The 16,160-nt window shown below is 36.6% G+C and overlaps 1 protein-coding gene across 1 annotated transcript in view; it reads right to left on the bottom strand.

Annotated features, from left to right (window-relative positions):
• The window catches only part of ADAM10 (ADAM metallopeptidase domain 10), a 46,786-nt gene extending 30,852 nt beyond the window's left edge, over positions 1–15,934 (bottom strand). The window contains 2 exon segments of the mRNA XM_009280444.2: positions 15,000–15,150; positions 15,919–15,934. Of these exon segments, the coding sequence (XP_009278719.2) occupies positions 15,000–15,150; positions 15,919–15,934 (167 nt within the window).
• Positions 15,935–16,160: the final 226 nt, after the last annotated feature.

Here is a 16,160-nt window from a genome sequence, read left to right as displayed (position 1 = left end):
TATGGCTTTTTCTGGGCAGAAGTTAGAAATGAACAGGCAGAAAAAAAATTAAGACCAGCACTGATAAAAATTTGAAGAACTTCATTCAAGTACTTCAAGAAGTTCTACTCACTTCGGTTGTAATACACTGCTCAAAGTGTTACACAGATTTGAACTCCATTTTAGTTTGAGTTTTCTCTGTGACTGAGTTCTACAGAGTTACTGAGGATGGATCAGACTCTCCTCAAGTGCATCTGAACTGAAGTTAAATGACAATAGATCCTGGATACTTTAGAATCAATCTCCTCCCTTCTCTAATATTTGATAGAAGACTTCTTACCATAATTCTGTCTCTGTGATGAACTGAAGTATCTACTAATCCCAGCAAAAGCACCTATTATGGCTAAAATTACTTTTTCCTGGTGAAAAAAGTAGGTTTTCTGAAAAAAACAACTCAATCTATATAGCATTTTTCTCTCAGAAGTGCAAAAAAGTTACTTTAAAATTAGATTTTTCTGATTGTATTCATGTAAGTTTCAAATAAAATTGAGGAGCAATTATTATCTCTAACACTCAACTGCATGAGCAATTTCTTTATTGTTTTGAAGTACACTGTGTAAGGCAATGCAGGACTTCTCATATACTAACTCCCATATATGTCAGCAGAGTGGGAAAAAACTGGACTTTATCTCAGAATGAAAGCGAGTAATTTACCAAGTTTAGCCTAAAATAACACCAAGCAGATAGATGAACGAGCCCTAGGCTTCAATTGTGAAGCCATCCAGGGTATCCTTTCCTCAGCTGCCAAGTCATCTACGTTCTCATCCTTACAAATTAGCATGATGTTCAGCATTGCGCTTCTGGAGTAGCTTTGTTGACTATCATCTAATCACGCTTTAGGGTCAGTTTTGAGTTTTGCCTCGATGGCCTGCACTACAGGACTGTGCTTTTGGAGGGGCAAGGGGAAGCCCAGAGTCTATCGAAGCTGGCAATGATTCTTCCTTCTGGGCGGGATACCCTTCCATCAATATTACCCCATCTGTCACTTCAAAATGGACTGTTAGAAGTTTCATGTACCAAATAAAAAGTTTCACTAGTTTTAAAATTAAGAAGCCTCTATTTATCCTCCTTTCATCTTCCCCCTCTTCTTACTTTCCGCATTGGTACATAACTAACACTACAAATTCTAACCCATGCTGTTGATTATCTAATTTATTAATAAAATTAGTTCTCTAATCCTGCAAATAGAGCTATTTCAAATACAAAATAACGCAGCTGTGTTTCACAATAACAATTCTCTGACCATTTGATTTCTTGATTTAGTTAAACTATTAGATAACCTGATCGTCTCACAGCTATTTTTCAACAGGTCTTTTCTTGGTCATTCAAACATGCTTGATGGGAACAGGATTATCTGTCTGGACTGTTCACCCTTTTAATAATGAAAAATGAAGTGACAAATCTTCCTTTGGTTCTCCCCCACCAAAAAAGGGAGGGGGAAAGAGAGGCAACTTGGGGGAAATGGGGGTGGCGGGAAACAAGCATCTATTTGTATCTACTTCCAAGAATTAACAACTTTAACAAAATCACCAAACTTTAAAGAATGGTAATCATAAAACCCCACGTATTACATGAAACCTACAGTAGAGAAAGTAAATTCCATTTTTATGGCTATGCAGAGACATCTTAATGTACTACTTACAAGTGTCAGTGAAATTAACTGCACTGAAAAGATGCCAGTTTATAGGTGGGGAGACTCCAAATTGTAATGACTGATTCAAGCAAATGGATAGTTGGCAGGGACCCCCAGAAAAATCCAGTTCAACACCCTAATTTCTCAGTAAGAAACTTCCAGAGACCCTACAAAATCCATTTCAGTATCTTGCCCAATATAGAAGTTTTCCTAACATTTCCTCTAAATTTCTTCAAAGCTAGTATTACTTCCCCTTTCTTGAAAGGAATATAAGCTAGTCGCTGTCCTTCTCAAAATGATGTGGAAGAGAATGCATCTCAGTTTTCTTTCCTGGCTTAAATCCAGCAACTTCATGAATTCTTCTGAGGACAGTAGACTCCAGAGAAGTTCAACAAATTTGTCTATATCATTCCTGAATATGGTTTCTAAAACTTGCCACAATGGAAGAAATAAGAAGCTTCAAATAAGCCTTTTGGTAATTACGATTTCTACAGCATGCAACGAGCTCTCTGTGCCAGCACCTATATCAATGTAAACTTCCCATTCCCTAGCTGAGCTACACACCAGGCAGAAAATAACCATTTCCAGAAAAATAATGCTTCTTTTATTTACACACTTACTACCTTGCATAAGACATTTCCCAGCAGTAGTGGTCTCTAGAATAGAATTAAATCAATTAAGACCAAGTTTTGACCTTGCTTATTTGTTACGGCTTCTGTCTTACATGTATCTGAAAACTGATATGGCAACAGGCCATTACTTGGTTATTGTACGGTTACTTGTTTGGTTGAAGAAAGAATTTTTGGTAAAACTGTTTATATTGTTATATAATCTGCTTTGACAATAAACTACATCTTATCCATTAATGGTAGTACCCTAAAGACTATCAAAAGGTAGATTTTTATTTCACTTTAACTTACCTCAGGGAGACTATGTCAGATTTGCAAGTACGTAACATAGCAACTCTGTGATAATTAAAGAAAAAACACAGTTGAGAGCACCACACTTAGCTAAAACCCAGTAGTTTCCCATGGGCTCGAGTTACATGTCAATCCTATGCTCTAATCACAGAGCAAGTACTTTAAAAAAAAAAGCTGTGTGTATATACTGACAGCACTTGGTAAAATGAACATAAAGGTATATGTGTAAGACTTAATGATCAATCTATTAATCCATTTCTTTTTAGTATGAGTTACCTTCTAAGATCAGTGATTTTGCCATGATGGAATGTCCAATATATTGGGACACTGATAGCAAGTCTGCAGACTTTTCCAAAACTGGCAGAAAGAGCTATTATCAGTGGTACACAAAAGGGCACTTGGTGCTTTCCCTTTCCTGCCTTTCCTCAGTCAAATTGCTGTAACCAGTGGCAGGCTGAGCAGGCAGAATCACTCGGTGACCAGAGGAGATTTTTTTTTTTTTAAACAAAGGAAAAAGGAGATGGAGAAGTTACTCCACAGCTGGAAGAAGTGGCTGAGAAAAGGAAACAGAAGGCAATGGGTTGGCAGCAGTATGGAATGTGACTCCAGTATAATGAGAGTCCATTTAGGTTCATACTCTTTTATTCTCAGTAGGAACCAGAAAAATCTTTGGAGCTGCGCCTCCATGAGCCTCCTCACAAGTCAGGATCTAGAAGATACTACTCTGCTTGAGGTGCAAGTATTTGACTTCTTAAATGGGAAAAGTAAGGATAAAAGACTCTTCTCTGAAAAATGGAAGGGGGTTGATAAATGGAAGGGGAGAATAATTTGAGCCCTTCTTTCTAACTGCTTCCACATGAGGCATCCCAAAACTTAAACCCGGTTCCCACAGACTATCAGACTCATTCCAACCCTGAACTATGTTAAATAGAAGTCAGCTTAACAACTTAATGGTGGGTTTAAACTACTCACAAGCTAAGTCTATAGAATCATCACACTTATGGACATTATTATTTTTCACACTGTTTTCACTTACTATTAAACCCACATCATCATTTAACTGACAATTCACATGGTCCTGCTACTGACACTAAAAAAAAAAAACGTATCTTTGAAACAGCACGATAGGGTCTCCAGGCTTATCATTCTATTACCCACCTAGATGCAGATAGAGGGTATCATCCTCTAGTAAGTCTTCAACTAAAAAACAATCTCTACAGAATTGCAACACTGCAATTCCAGCTAGAATGCTTGCGGCTTATGTTTGTTTTCCATCAACAGCTCTAGGGTGGCACTTTGATTGTTCAGAGATTTCTTGCCTGACCTCCATAAGTCAGACTTGCTAAGCTTGTTATTCTAGAAGAACACAACTGAGGATGCAGCCTTCATCCCAAATAATTTGCCACTGATTATTCTTGATATACATAGCTGCAAACACATAAGCTAGCTCAGATAACAGAAACCATCCAAGTAGGATTACAAGTAGCTACATGTTGGCTAATTTACACTCTAAGAAAGTCAGTCAAGTATCTCTCTGTCCTGAAGAGTATGGTGTAAGGATTTTAAAAGGAACAGTCTTTTTACCCAGGCCAGGGTTTTTTTCCCCCCCCCCCCCTTTCAGTAAAACTTCTTTGGGAAGTGCAGATTCTGTCACTTGGTTTCCTGTTTATCCAAAATAACCTTCCCATTTATATTTACATAAATTTGAATATTTATATGCAGTGCCATGTTCTAACATAATTCAAAAATATAAGATCAAAAAAAGAAAACAGGTAAAGATGTACTAGAATAAAATCACAAGGCATCAAAGTTACTACATGAATTCAAACTAAGAAACTAGATTAGAAAGAAGCTTTCTTAGTGAAACAAATAAAGACATAGAAAGAAGAGAAGAGAAATCTGCTAGCTGATAATATGAGCACATATGAAGCACACAGCTTAAGTACTTTCATTTAAGTCTACTGCTTTTCATTTTAAGAACATGGCTTTTTGAGAACATGGCTACAACTACTAAAGTTTGTTGGCCAAGATGCAAAGTTCTAAAGCATTAATACCAATTTTAGCAGCACAGCTGGGAAACCCCGTGCCTCAGCTGGGCAGTCTCACCAGTCCGATGCCACTGTACCAGGCATTTCCTAGACAAACCCGAGTGAAATACTAAATGCCTTTTTTCCTGAGGGCTTCGCATATTCCAACTCACTGTATTTAAACCCATAAAATGCAAGACGTTTAACCCACAGACCCAGACTCTAAAATATTTTTGAGATTAATTTCATTTAAAAAAAAAAAAGAGTAAGAACTCAGGTCCCTGCTTCCAAATTCCCTGCAAGATAAAATTGCTTTACCTACAAGCACCAACATAGGGTGGTTTGGTGGTTGGTGGTTTTTTTTTTTTTGTTTGTTTTTTTTTGTTTTGTTTTGACAAAACGTGTAGAAAGTGAGATCTAATTCATGGGTCTCTTGCCTGGCAAGTTATTTGTCCAGATATATAACTTAAAAGGTACAATAGGCAGGGGATGATTGAAGAATGGTCACAGAGCACTGAACAAAGATGAAAAGACTACAGTAAGAACTAAAGAGATTTTTATTTTCTTTTTAAACTCAGGACAGCCTAAAATGAGTGGTAGTAAGCGAACCTTGCAAAAAATTCACTTAGTAAAATTATGGAAATAATTCACATAAGTCTCACAGAAGCCAACCAGTCAGTCCTATTTGATGACCACTAAAACAACCTATTTAAGAAGTTAGTCTGTTTAGAGGGTGTTTAAGTGCACGCAGAACTGAAAAACAGACACAACATACATTTTCAGATTAGTCCAGTAACAGTGAATCTGCTTTATGTTCTGACAGACTCACAGAATGTAGAAGACAAAGCCATTTCATGAATTGAGTACTATGTTGTATGCACAATTACAAAAATAATTAAAAATAAATTAAATGCCATAAAAAGAACATCTAGTGTTTAATAAAAAACAGAAGGTGACAACATAAAGTCCTCTTTAATCCAAGAGTAACTAGCTCAGTTACTTCAGTCCATCTCAGACAGCATGGCAGCATGCTCAGAATGTCACCTTTGAAATTCAACACATCAAATAATTTCTGTGCAGGTAGCCTCCTTCATTTTCATAACTTACTCAAATACAGTCAACAACTATCTTATTTAAACACAAAGATTTAACAGCTCTGAATAATGAAGGCAATACAAAGGATTACAGATTACTATAGAACCAAGAATAAAAACCCCTCATACTTAATTAAGAGCTCTGAAATTTTGTGGTCCACTCCTACCATTCACAACTGTACCAGAAAGCTCAACTAATGTATGACTGATAGCTGTTCAAAATATTTATGAAAAAGATACCTGCACAGAAAATCAATATTAAAGCCAATCAGCAAACACTGCTTCACAAATATCCCTTGCCAAATGGTACAGTGAACACAGATTAAGACCCAAAGCCACACAATTTCACAATACGCAAGCTCTCATTGTTATGAAAGTTCCTCTACTCAATGCAAAACATTGTAAAAGGTAGCAGAATATTTAAGAACCAATCACTTATTGAACTTTATTCCAACCTGGGTGACAGTTAAAGCATTTTCACCTAGCAGCTGAATTGCATGGTCACCCTGCAACATATTATAGCTTTAAACAGTGTTTTCTTAATAATAAAGACATTGTAGAAAATTTGCTCATTAACTACAGGAAAAAAGGTTACATGCAGTAACATGCAGTACCCTACTAGTAGCAATAGTGAGACTGATGCGTTTTTTTTTCCAGCTGCTTATTGATCAAACACTACTCTCAGCACTTTGGCATAATCAGGCAAAACAACCGCAAATGGAAGCTTGCCTTACAGCATCTTCCTGACTCCTGGCACCCAGCGTCTCTTTTGAAAGCACTGATAGGCACTTTAGCTGTCAAGTTATTTGAAAAAACAATGACTAAATCTTGGTGCCCACTGGACTTGCCATATTAGGCACATGCATACTATTAGCCTTTTTATATAGAACCATAAAGACAAAAATTCTTCTCCTTCCTTCCCTCCCCATACAAACCCAAGAAGGATAGGATAATAAGATTCTTCTAAACTCCCTCCCCTCCAAAAACGACCTATTGTTGTAGTTCTGAAGTTACAGAGCAGAGCTGGGTGCATGCTCTCTTGGATACATAGGGGTATGTCCTTGTAGTGGCGCAGAACAGTTAGGCAAGAACATTCTGGTGAATGAGAAAACAAGAGAAGGAAAACATCTAATGATCACCAAGGATCACTACAAACGACCAGTATCACTAATTTTTAATGGAGTGGAAGCAAAGCTTGTGTTTCATCATTAGTTAGAAGATATTCAAGTTTCTGATTATCATACTGCAAACCTCCACAAGCATTTATGCAGACTGATCTGAAAGTTTGTTATAATAGTCCATTACATTTTGGAGCACAGTAGAAGGAAGTTAAGTACTTTTGAGTCCAGATGAACTGATGTATAAGGTGGTGGAGGCTGAAGAATAGGTTATTCCAGTTGCACTGACATAATCATCTAATATTTACATGATTTTAACCCTATATTGAGCTAGTTTTTAAGATTTGAATATGCTGGGCTAAAAGAATCCGGACTTGGCAGCTGTGACTTGTAAGCCCAAATTAAAACATGGAGAAGCATTTTTATTAGTGAAGCCCATATTTTTAAACTATCTCAGGTTTTATAGAACAACCTAACAATATTCAACATGTGAATGCTTTAATATTCACAAGCATAACCATATGAAAGGTCTTTTTTTTGTATGGCTTACAAAGAAGTGACGTTGCAAGCATTTCCAGTAACGGTTTTCCTATTACAAGGATCATATATAGACTGTATATTCCAATAAACATGTCTGAACTTAACAACTTAGAGCATTTTTTTTTAAATAAAATTTTAGGTAAAAATCTAACGAAAACTGTAGCAAAATTACAAAACATCTGAAAGAAGTTCTCAATGTATCTTTAATTTAGTAATAAGCAGGTGTTATCATGTGTTCAAGTACCACTTGAAAACTCAACTGTTCACTCGAGTCGCATAGGCAACCTTCTCAAGCGAGAGTCATCAACTAATCCAGAAGAAAGAGTAGAAGTGGGTGTGGATAGGTGATCAACAGGACAAATTAAGAAAAATAGAAAGCATAAGTTATTAGGAATGCATTAAGTAAAAAGTTGACTGACAGTACAGTTAAACACTACATAGATGTAGATCCTTCATTCTTCTGAATGCATCAGGGTCTCAGGAATTCAGTTTTGTCATTAGGTAAAAAGGTATAGTTCAGAGAACATCAGATGTCAGGCAAGTTTTTCAAGCTCTGTCCTCAAAATGAAATCACTATGAATGAAGTATCCAGTATATTTCTGACATTCTACAGTTGATAGGAATTCGGTTTAAGACATTCTATGATGAATATATTGCAAATGTTTATACTGAAAAAGTGAAGAAAACAACTTTCCAACTTCTCTGCATGGGAAGGGTTGTGTTTAGTAAGTGAACAAGTGCAAGTACACGTTTTGTGACTAAGTCAAAACTGGGTATAAAATACAATGTCAGTTTTAGTGATGTCCCAACTTCATTTTCAAAACTACTGACATTACCTTGACGTGCGAAAGAAAGTTATGCCATATTAAATTCCTTCACTGTATCTCAAGCTGGTGCCAAAGGCACCGCTCTTCTATGAATCATTCCATGTATTTTTGGGTTGGGTTTGGGGTTGTTTTTTTTTGGGGGGGGGGGGGAAAGATTTATTGCATTAATATGTTCTAGTATTGTGCTGTCCTTGAAAATCAGAGAAAGGATTGCCTATGGAGAGTGCACTGGGTTTAACCCCTGAGATCCAGTTTTTAATGCTAGCTTTGCTACAGAGGGCCATGGTCTACCGGTCGTACTAATGTCGGCCAGCAGTAAGTACTCCACGAGTCGTCTGCCTGGGTCAAGTGAGATTGTCAGGGAGTCGTATACAGCTTTATGAAAAGTATACATAAGTATATATGTAAATAAGGCATATCTGGCCCAGTCTTCGCATGCATTTCCCATCGTTCTATCCTTTTTTAAGGAATCTAATTCCTTCAAAGTGGAGTGGCTCTACCTGCCCATTCAGAGGAACTGTCAGTCTTAATTAAAACACATGCGAAACAGGAGGAGAGGGGCTTTTTCTATACCATGCCCCTTTGAAGTATTCAATATATAGTGTTCTTGTCAAAAAAACACTTTGAATAGGGATCTTGGATGAAATTCTGCTTAATTAAAATCACTGCAAGTTTTCCCCTTTGATTTCAGTAAAATCGTTATTGTTTCCCAATTTAAAATTCAACTAACAACAACAATATGAAATGCCCCACTGGACCAGGGTTTACGATCATTCAGTTTCTTCTGTCTGTAAATACTAATAAACTTATTCCACATTCTGGTTGTGGCAATTGTTACGACTTTCTCCTGCCAAGACTTACACAGAGTGAAAGTACTCCCAGGATTTTGCAGAAGAAACATCTGGTACAAGTCCAGGTTATCACTGCGCAGAGAAATTCTGAAGGCTTTATTCAGTTCTTATGTGGTCCTTTGGTAAAACTTACGTCGCTAAACATTCAATGGAAGCAATCAAAGTGGGATGCTTATTCTTTTTTTATAAAGTTAATATGCTTCCTTCTTACTGCTAGTACTCTGTCGACAAGTCTCAAAGCAAAGATACCAGCGTATGAAATGATTCAATAGGAACGAACAGCGTTTCTTGCTCCTCTTGCAACAGAGTGGTTGTTAATAGTTTGGATCATTGCAGGCCAAATTTAACAAATTAGCAGTGCCTCAAAAATTAAGTATTCTATTTCCAGTATTAGTCATTTTCTCTGATTAATCTTCTATTACTGCAACAGAGCAGTCTCATGTAGGAAGCAGAGCAGGCATTTGTCACCAGCTCAATCACAGTGACACTAAAGAAAACCTTACAGCAAAAAAATTAATGTTCATTTTTGCAGCTTTTTGCAGAATTGTAAGTTGTCATTTTCAATTAAGTTTCAAGTAGCATCTGTTTTGAGAAAGCCTTTGTATGAATTTGCCCTAGCAGAAAACAACTTTGTCTTTAGCAAAAAACATGTGAACTATTTCACCGGTCATACTGTGTTCATAAAAGTGTTAATTGGGCTTTGAAGCTGATGCTATTATAAAGCACAATAATATCAGAAACAAACACTCAGCTGAGGCAAGGCACATTTATTTTTTTTAAATCCCTTTTCTTCTTCCCACAAATATCTTTTTCAGGGTGGACTCTGTACATCCATTCTCCCAAAACAAGATTTCCTGTCACACAGCTGTGTTCACTAGAGCCATCAAAGGAGTTAATAGATTATTAATAGCAGTTAAAGGTTATTACTTGCAATACCCTGTCCAAGAAAGAATTCCCAGAAGGAATCTGAATTCCCATTGGATGCATTTCATATAAATGTCTTGAAGAACTGCAGCTATCCCTTGTTCTGCAAGACCAACCGGACCACTCCTGTCCTAGAGAGACTTCTGCTAAAACAATAGCAAGCTTGATTTTCTGTGCTTACTGATACATATGTACTGTGCATATTGAACAGATCCTTAGGGCATACAAAAGACTTATATTAAGGCCAACTCCTAAATATCCAGGAGTCACTCTAGACTTCCAGGACAGCATGAGCAAAGAATACAGACAGCAAGAAAATTTGGGTTTAACCCCTTGCAGAATGGTGTTTTTCTCAAACTTCCTCACTGCTTTACAAATTCTTCACATCTGCAGCACCACCACACACTAGCAGTCCACAGGGCTCTGTGCTTGGGAAGAGCTGCATTCCTGCACAAGCCCTTGCAAAATCCATGCCAGTAGTCATTCATCATTTGCATTCATCACCTTAATTAAATACCTATTTGGGTGCACATTCTCTGATTCACATAGTGCTACATTTTGGTGCAGAGCTGAGTCTTGGTATGGAACAATCCTTCAGCAATGATTTTTCTTGGGTCTGAATTTCTTTCAGGATAGGGCTCAACATGGAGGTTCAGTAATACAGATACAGTTATTCTGAAGCCCTAATATTTCATCCCACTTTCTCACAGTGCAGACATGTCTCTGGAGTGTTGTGGTAGACACTGATACCAACCCACCATGTTCACTGCTTCAGGTAAAACAAAAGTCTCATTTCCAAAAAAAACAGAGGACTAAGCAGCCCAGATTACTTAAAAATATACTCCTGGGTAAAACAGTTCATATGTTTCTATGAATCATTAGATGTATTTATTTTTAATGTACAGAAATCCATTCCCCTACAGAGATTCTATTCCTAAGGCTATTTTATTGCAAGAATTCAACTTCTAATAAAGGCAAATGCATATTCTTTCTCATATACTCATTGACTTTTCCCCAGATGAGGCTTTTAAACATACTGTAGTTTACAAAAGGTCTAGTTCTTGGATATTTACTTGTTTCTACATTAAATGGTTACATGATTGAAAAGTAAAAGCTTTTTTTCTGCCTTTTTTTTTTTTTTTTGGGGGGGGGGGGGCAGGATGTGGTGTGTGGAGTGGGTTCAAAAGCTACTTTATACCAGGAACTCAGTTGGTTAATATGCAGTTATGTGCATATTAATGCACTTAATATGCATTCATTATCTTTACATGAACCTTCCCTGGACTCAAAGGGCACCTTAAATTAACTCACACTAAAACACTCAATATAAACTGGCAGGCGGAAGAGCTATGATACACAACCAGGATCGTTTTAAAACTTCACATTCCTTCCAGTTTGAAGCATTTTAGAAACAAACACATTTTGCACCGCTGGTGAAGCAATAAAGTCAACTCATCTAAACTACACCGTTTATGATTCAAAAGAATTAATAGGTATCCATAGCTTAGTTTCAGCAATTTTAATTGCCCTATTAGGCTAGTGTTTCAGCACTGAATAGTGGCTGGTTTGGTTTAATTCATTACATCTGCCATAACAAGTTATATTTAGATTACCCAAGAACAAAAGTTTTGAAAAATTTCTGTTCTTAACAGTGTACTGTGTAGCATTTAACTTTCAGATGAAAGTTAAATAAGGCAGGGTTTTTCTCAATGATAGCATGTTATACATGTTATACACCCATTTGTAAAATTACTGAGTCTGGTGTGGAAAAAGATAGCTTTGGGTTTAATTCCATCGTTACAGTATCCATTTCATTATTAAACTGTTATTAGCCCATGGTTAAATGGTCACTCTAACTTGGTGTAAATATGTAATATTTAAATTTCGGTGTTATTTTTTCCTTTTTCAACAAAAGGGTGTATGAAATACAGTTCTTAAATCCAAACAGTGTACCGAAAAGAACAGACGCTACTTACACAATCATAAAATACTTGTAGCTGCCAGTCATTTTCTGTACAATGAAACTAAGTTTGATGAATGCTAATCTGGCATATGTCAGCACTGCCACTGAAAAGGGTAGTATTGCATCTTCCCTCTCACCACTTCTGCTTATTTCTGCACCCTTTCTTCTTACAGCAAGTTTGCTTATATACCAAATTGAATGACGAATTAATCTGGCTGAAAAATAACCAGTCAAGTCACCTTCCCATCTTGACTGGCCACGTGACCAACAGGTGCTTCCTCTGGCACAAATGGAAAGATTAAGTTTATGAAGTTCAAACTGGTACCAGAGATACAGCATAAGAACTGTTGTCATGCAGCTAGCCTCATTTGCTGTTTCCAGCAGTGAACGGTAGTAAATATTAGGACAGCTTTTCCATTGTTTCCTGGCTACAGAAGACAGCCATTTAATCAGAAGCCAACTCAAAACAGAAAATTATCATTTCAATACTCATAAGTAGCAGCCATTTAGTATCTTTATTAAGTTAAGGAGATGCAAGTTGGACAGCTGTATGCCAATAAACCACTACACCTGGACGAAGTCTTAACTAACCATTTGGTATAAGGCCCTTCAAAAAATCAGGTTTAAATTTTCAGAATCTCAAACCTCGTGTTGACTGAATGCCTTTAATTTTCATCACCTGTATTTAAATAAAATAGCACTTTAAGAGTCCATGGGCTAAATCTAAATGATTTAAATATTTTGCAAAAGCTTTATTTCCTACCTTAGCACAAATTAGAATATTTGGTGATTAATGTTGTCATACTCAGTTATGACATACATCACTTATAAACAGTTATTCACAGTAAACTAGCTGCAACCACAAAAAGGCAATCCTATTTATACAGTTTTTCAAACTGCTACACACCTTCAAAGCAACTAGATAGACTGTATGAAGTAAAACACAATTCACTTGATCCTTCCTAATTCATATCTGAAGACAAATTAAAATATTTTGTAAGAACACACTCAGACCAATTAACAGGAATTTGTGGACTAAATTTACAGCCTGTCAACTACCCTCTCTTTGGCAGGAAGTGTTAGATGTGTCACAGGAAACTACCAAAATCCTAAATTATGGACTGGTTTGACCTTATAGTAAGTTTCCATTCAGCCTCCTCAGTAAATGATGGATTTGTGCCTCAGAGCATAGGCATTTAGAATCAATTCTACATATAAACACCAACACTTTCCTTCATGAGTAATAGTAGTTGTTATCAAAATCTTTATAAACCTGTTTGTCTAAGGTCTGGTGTGACTAAGATCCATGAAGTAAGAGAGGAAATCTTTTTTAGGCCTCATTATTGTATGTACAGTTAACATTTTTATACAACAGGGATTTTCAGCCCACCTTATTAACACAGATAGAGCTCTTAGCTTAGCCTGTGCATCCTATTTTACAGAAGAGCATTATGGGATCTTTACCAATGACAAGATGAACCTGCTCAAGTGGACTGAAGTGTGGACTGCTCCCAGAAAGAATGGTCTCATCCTCCCTCCATCACCCCTTCAAGTCATATTGATTATTTTTTTTGCCAAAAAGTTTTCAGCTGGATCAGTTCCCAGATCCTATTCCTTGCATGGTTTTAAGACTATTAGTGCTAGCACAAAGACGACGCTGAGAATGTGGTCAGGCCTGTTCCTCTCTGTAGTAGCACACACTTTGGTAAGCCTAAATTAACCATCAGCCTGCAGCTTAAGAGTGGCAGCATTAGACTGAAATTAAACTTCACTGTCTTGCAACCTTGCTGGACATATGATTTAATTTAAAAGTGGAGAGATTTACAGTATGAAGAGCCTCTGAAACATTCTACTCTGCAGTCTTGTTTATTAGAACAATTTAATAACAAAGACTAGAGTTTGCCTGTGAAGCTACAGCAGAGACAGCAGCAATATGACTCTTCTTTAAATAATAAAATTCCCTGGACTAAAAATCACACCCAAAAACATGGTTTTAAGGACAGGACTTCAAATTCAGGGTTTGGGTTGCAGTTCTACAGCTGTTACAAATACAACCCTAACGCTAACCTTTTAGGAGCATGCACTGAAATTCAGTCATTGCACCATACACCTCCAGTAGCAACACTTCATTCCCTGAAGAAATTACAAGCTGGCACAGAAGCAGAACACTTACTCATAAAACAGTATTCCAGACAGATTCAGAAGACCTGGTTTTACCTTTGCTCTGTCAAACTTCCTACGTTTCTACATATGCCTAGCAATTATTTATCAAGTTCTAATTACTTAAATTGTAACTGAAATAATTAGAAAAGCAAGGGCATTACATATTCCTAATATATACTAAGACAGTGGTGCTGCAAAGGAGGGAGTCAAAGAAACAAAGATACAGACACAAATATTTTAACTTTCTTCCTGTTTCTCCTCAGTTATACAAAAAGTAGGCGAGTCTAAAGTACAGAGATCCTCCTAAGTGAAACCTACGAATTATACTTCAGTTGTTCTCACTGAATATTTAACTTTTGTACTGGATCTTACAATCATATGGTAAATGCAAGGTAAAGCACATCTTGTAACAGCAATTATGTTTTCCCCATGTCAAATAATTGCTAAATTCCACAGTAGCACAGAAAACAGGTAACACTATTACACGTGAAAAGGAACACTTTTTTGGCCTATTTTGTAGTTTCAAATGCAATTTGAAATTTTACTTTTTCTCAATTAAATCCCCTCAGGTAGTTTGGCATAATTATTGTAAAAAATATGCCAAAGCTGCATTATAAACTCAGGATCAACTACTGTTCTGTTCCCAGTACGATTCCATTAGTTAAGCTTCAAAGTGCATTAATAGTTACCACCAGAAGTTTGAATGAGTGATTACAAGCAACAATTTCACACTTATACTAAACATCAGAGCAAATACTTCATAGAAACTGTAAGCACTGCATTTTAGTGTATTCTAGCTAACATTATAGTTTGATGACTGTATTTCACCATTTACATTTCACTATAATTAAAACACGTATATGAATGTTTAAAACAAATACCTTTTAAAATATCACTAACCTTCCATGAGCATGAAAATCTAGGTGCAAGAACTGATCTTCATGTGATACTGCTCTTTTGGCACGCTGGTGTTTTTGGTGTAACAAATCCACATCGTAAGACAATCCTTCATAATGTCTAATGTACTTATTTAGAGGATTTCCATATTGGCCTGAAAAGAGAAAAAAGTAAGGTTTAGCATGTCTGAGAAATTACTAAGGTTACAACCACACTACCAGGTATGGCAGATCTGTGGTGCAAAACGACCCAATTTTCTTTTTTCTCCCTTGTACACTTCAGATTCATTCTACTGTGGTCCCACAGACTCTAACTGCACACTTGCAGTTAGAGTGTGTTAGGTAGACCTTGGAAGGCATCTCCCACTTTAATTTCAATCAAAACAAGTATAGAATCATTTAGGTTGGAAAACACCTTTAAGATCATCGAGTTCAACCGTGACTAAATAGACTAAAGCATATGCTAATGCAATGCAACACAGTCTACACCTTTATGTCCAAATATAGAGTTTAATGTACTTCAGCTTCAGCTGAGAAATAAACTGCCCATGAATTTCAGTGGAAGCTGAGAACTCCTGAAATTCCATCTTCAATGTTTTCTGAAATATATATTAAGATGGACTGCAGCATCAATACTAAAATGACAATGATGTAATTTAAAATCAAAATACATAAATTTAAGTATGAGTTACTGGCCTTTTCGAATGGCTTGTGGTACAGAAGAATTTTCTAATAGAAACTTTAAGATAAGAAGAAATATTTTCACTAAAAAAAGTTTGTTTACTCCAAAACTACTCCACAATGCAAACTACATCATTGTAGGCAGGAATGCTTGAGAGATGTTTCAGAAACGCACTCCTGATCCAAACATGAAAAGCGCACCAGCTGAACATCTTTCTTCTGGTTCCCTAGAAGAACTGTACCTCCAGCTTCACTCATGACACCGAAGTATCTGCTCAAAATGTTTATATTCCACATGCCAAATATCCAGAAAAATTAAGAGCAAATCATGCCACCTAGCAACACAACATTTTGTATCTGTCCTGGTTTCGGCTGGGATAGAGTTAATTTTCTTCCTAGTAGCTGGCAGTGCTGTGTTTTGGATTTAGCATGAGAATAATATGGTAACGCACTGATGTTTTAGTTGTTGCTCAGCAGTGTTTAT

Source organism: Aptenodytes forsteri, unplaced genomic scaffold (assembly GCF_000699145.1).
Source record: "Aptenodytes forsteri isolate BGI_AS27 unplaced genomic scaffold, ASM69914v1 Scaffold83, whole genome shotgun sequence".
Taxonomy (NCBI): domain Eukaryota; kingdom Metazoa; phylum Chordata; class Aves; order Sphenisciformes; family Spheniscidae; genus Aptenodytes; species Aptenodytes forsteri.
Note: the sequence above shows the minus strand (reverse complement) of the source record. Positions and strands in the feature narration are given on the sequence as shown.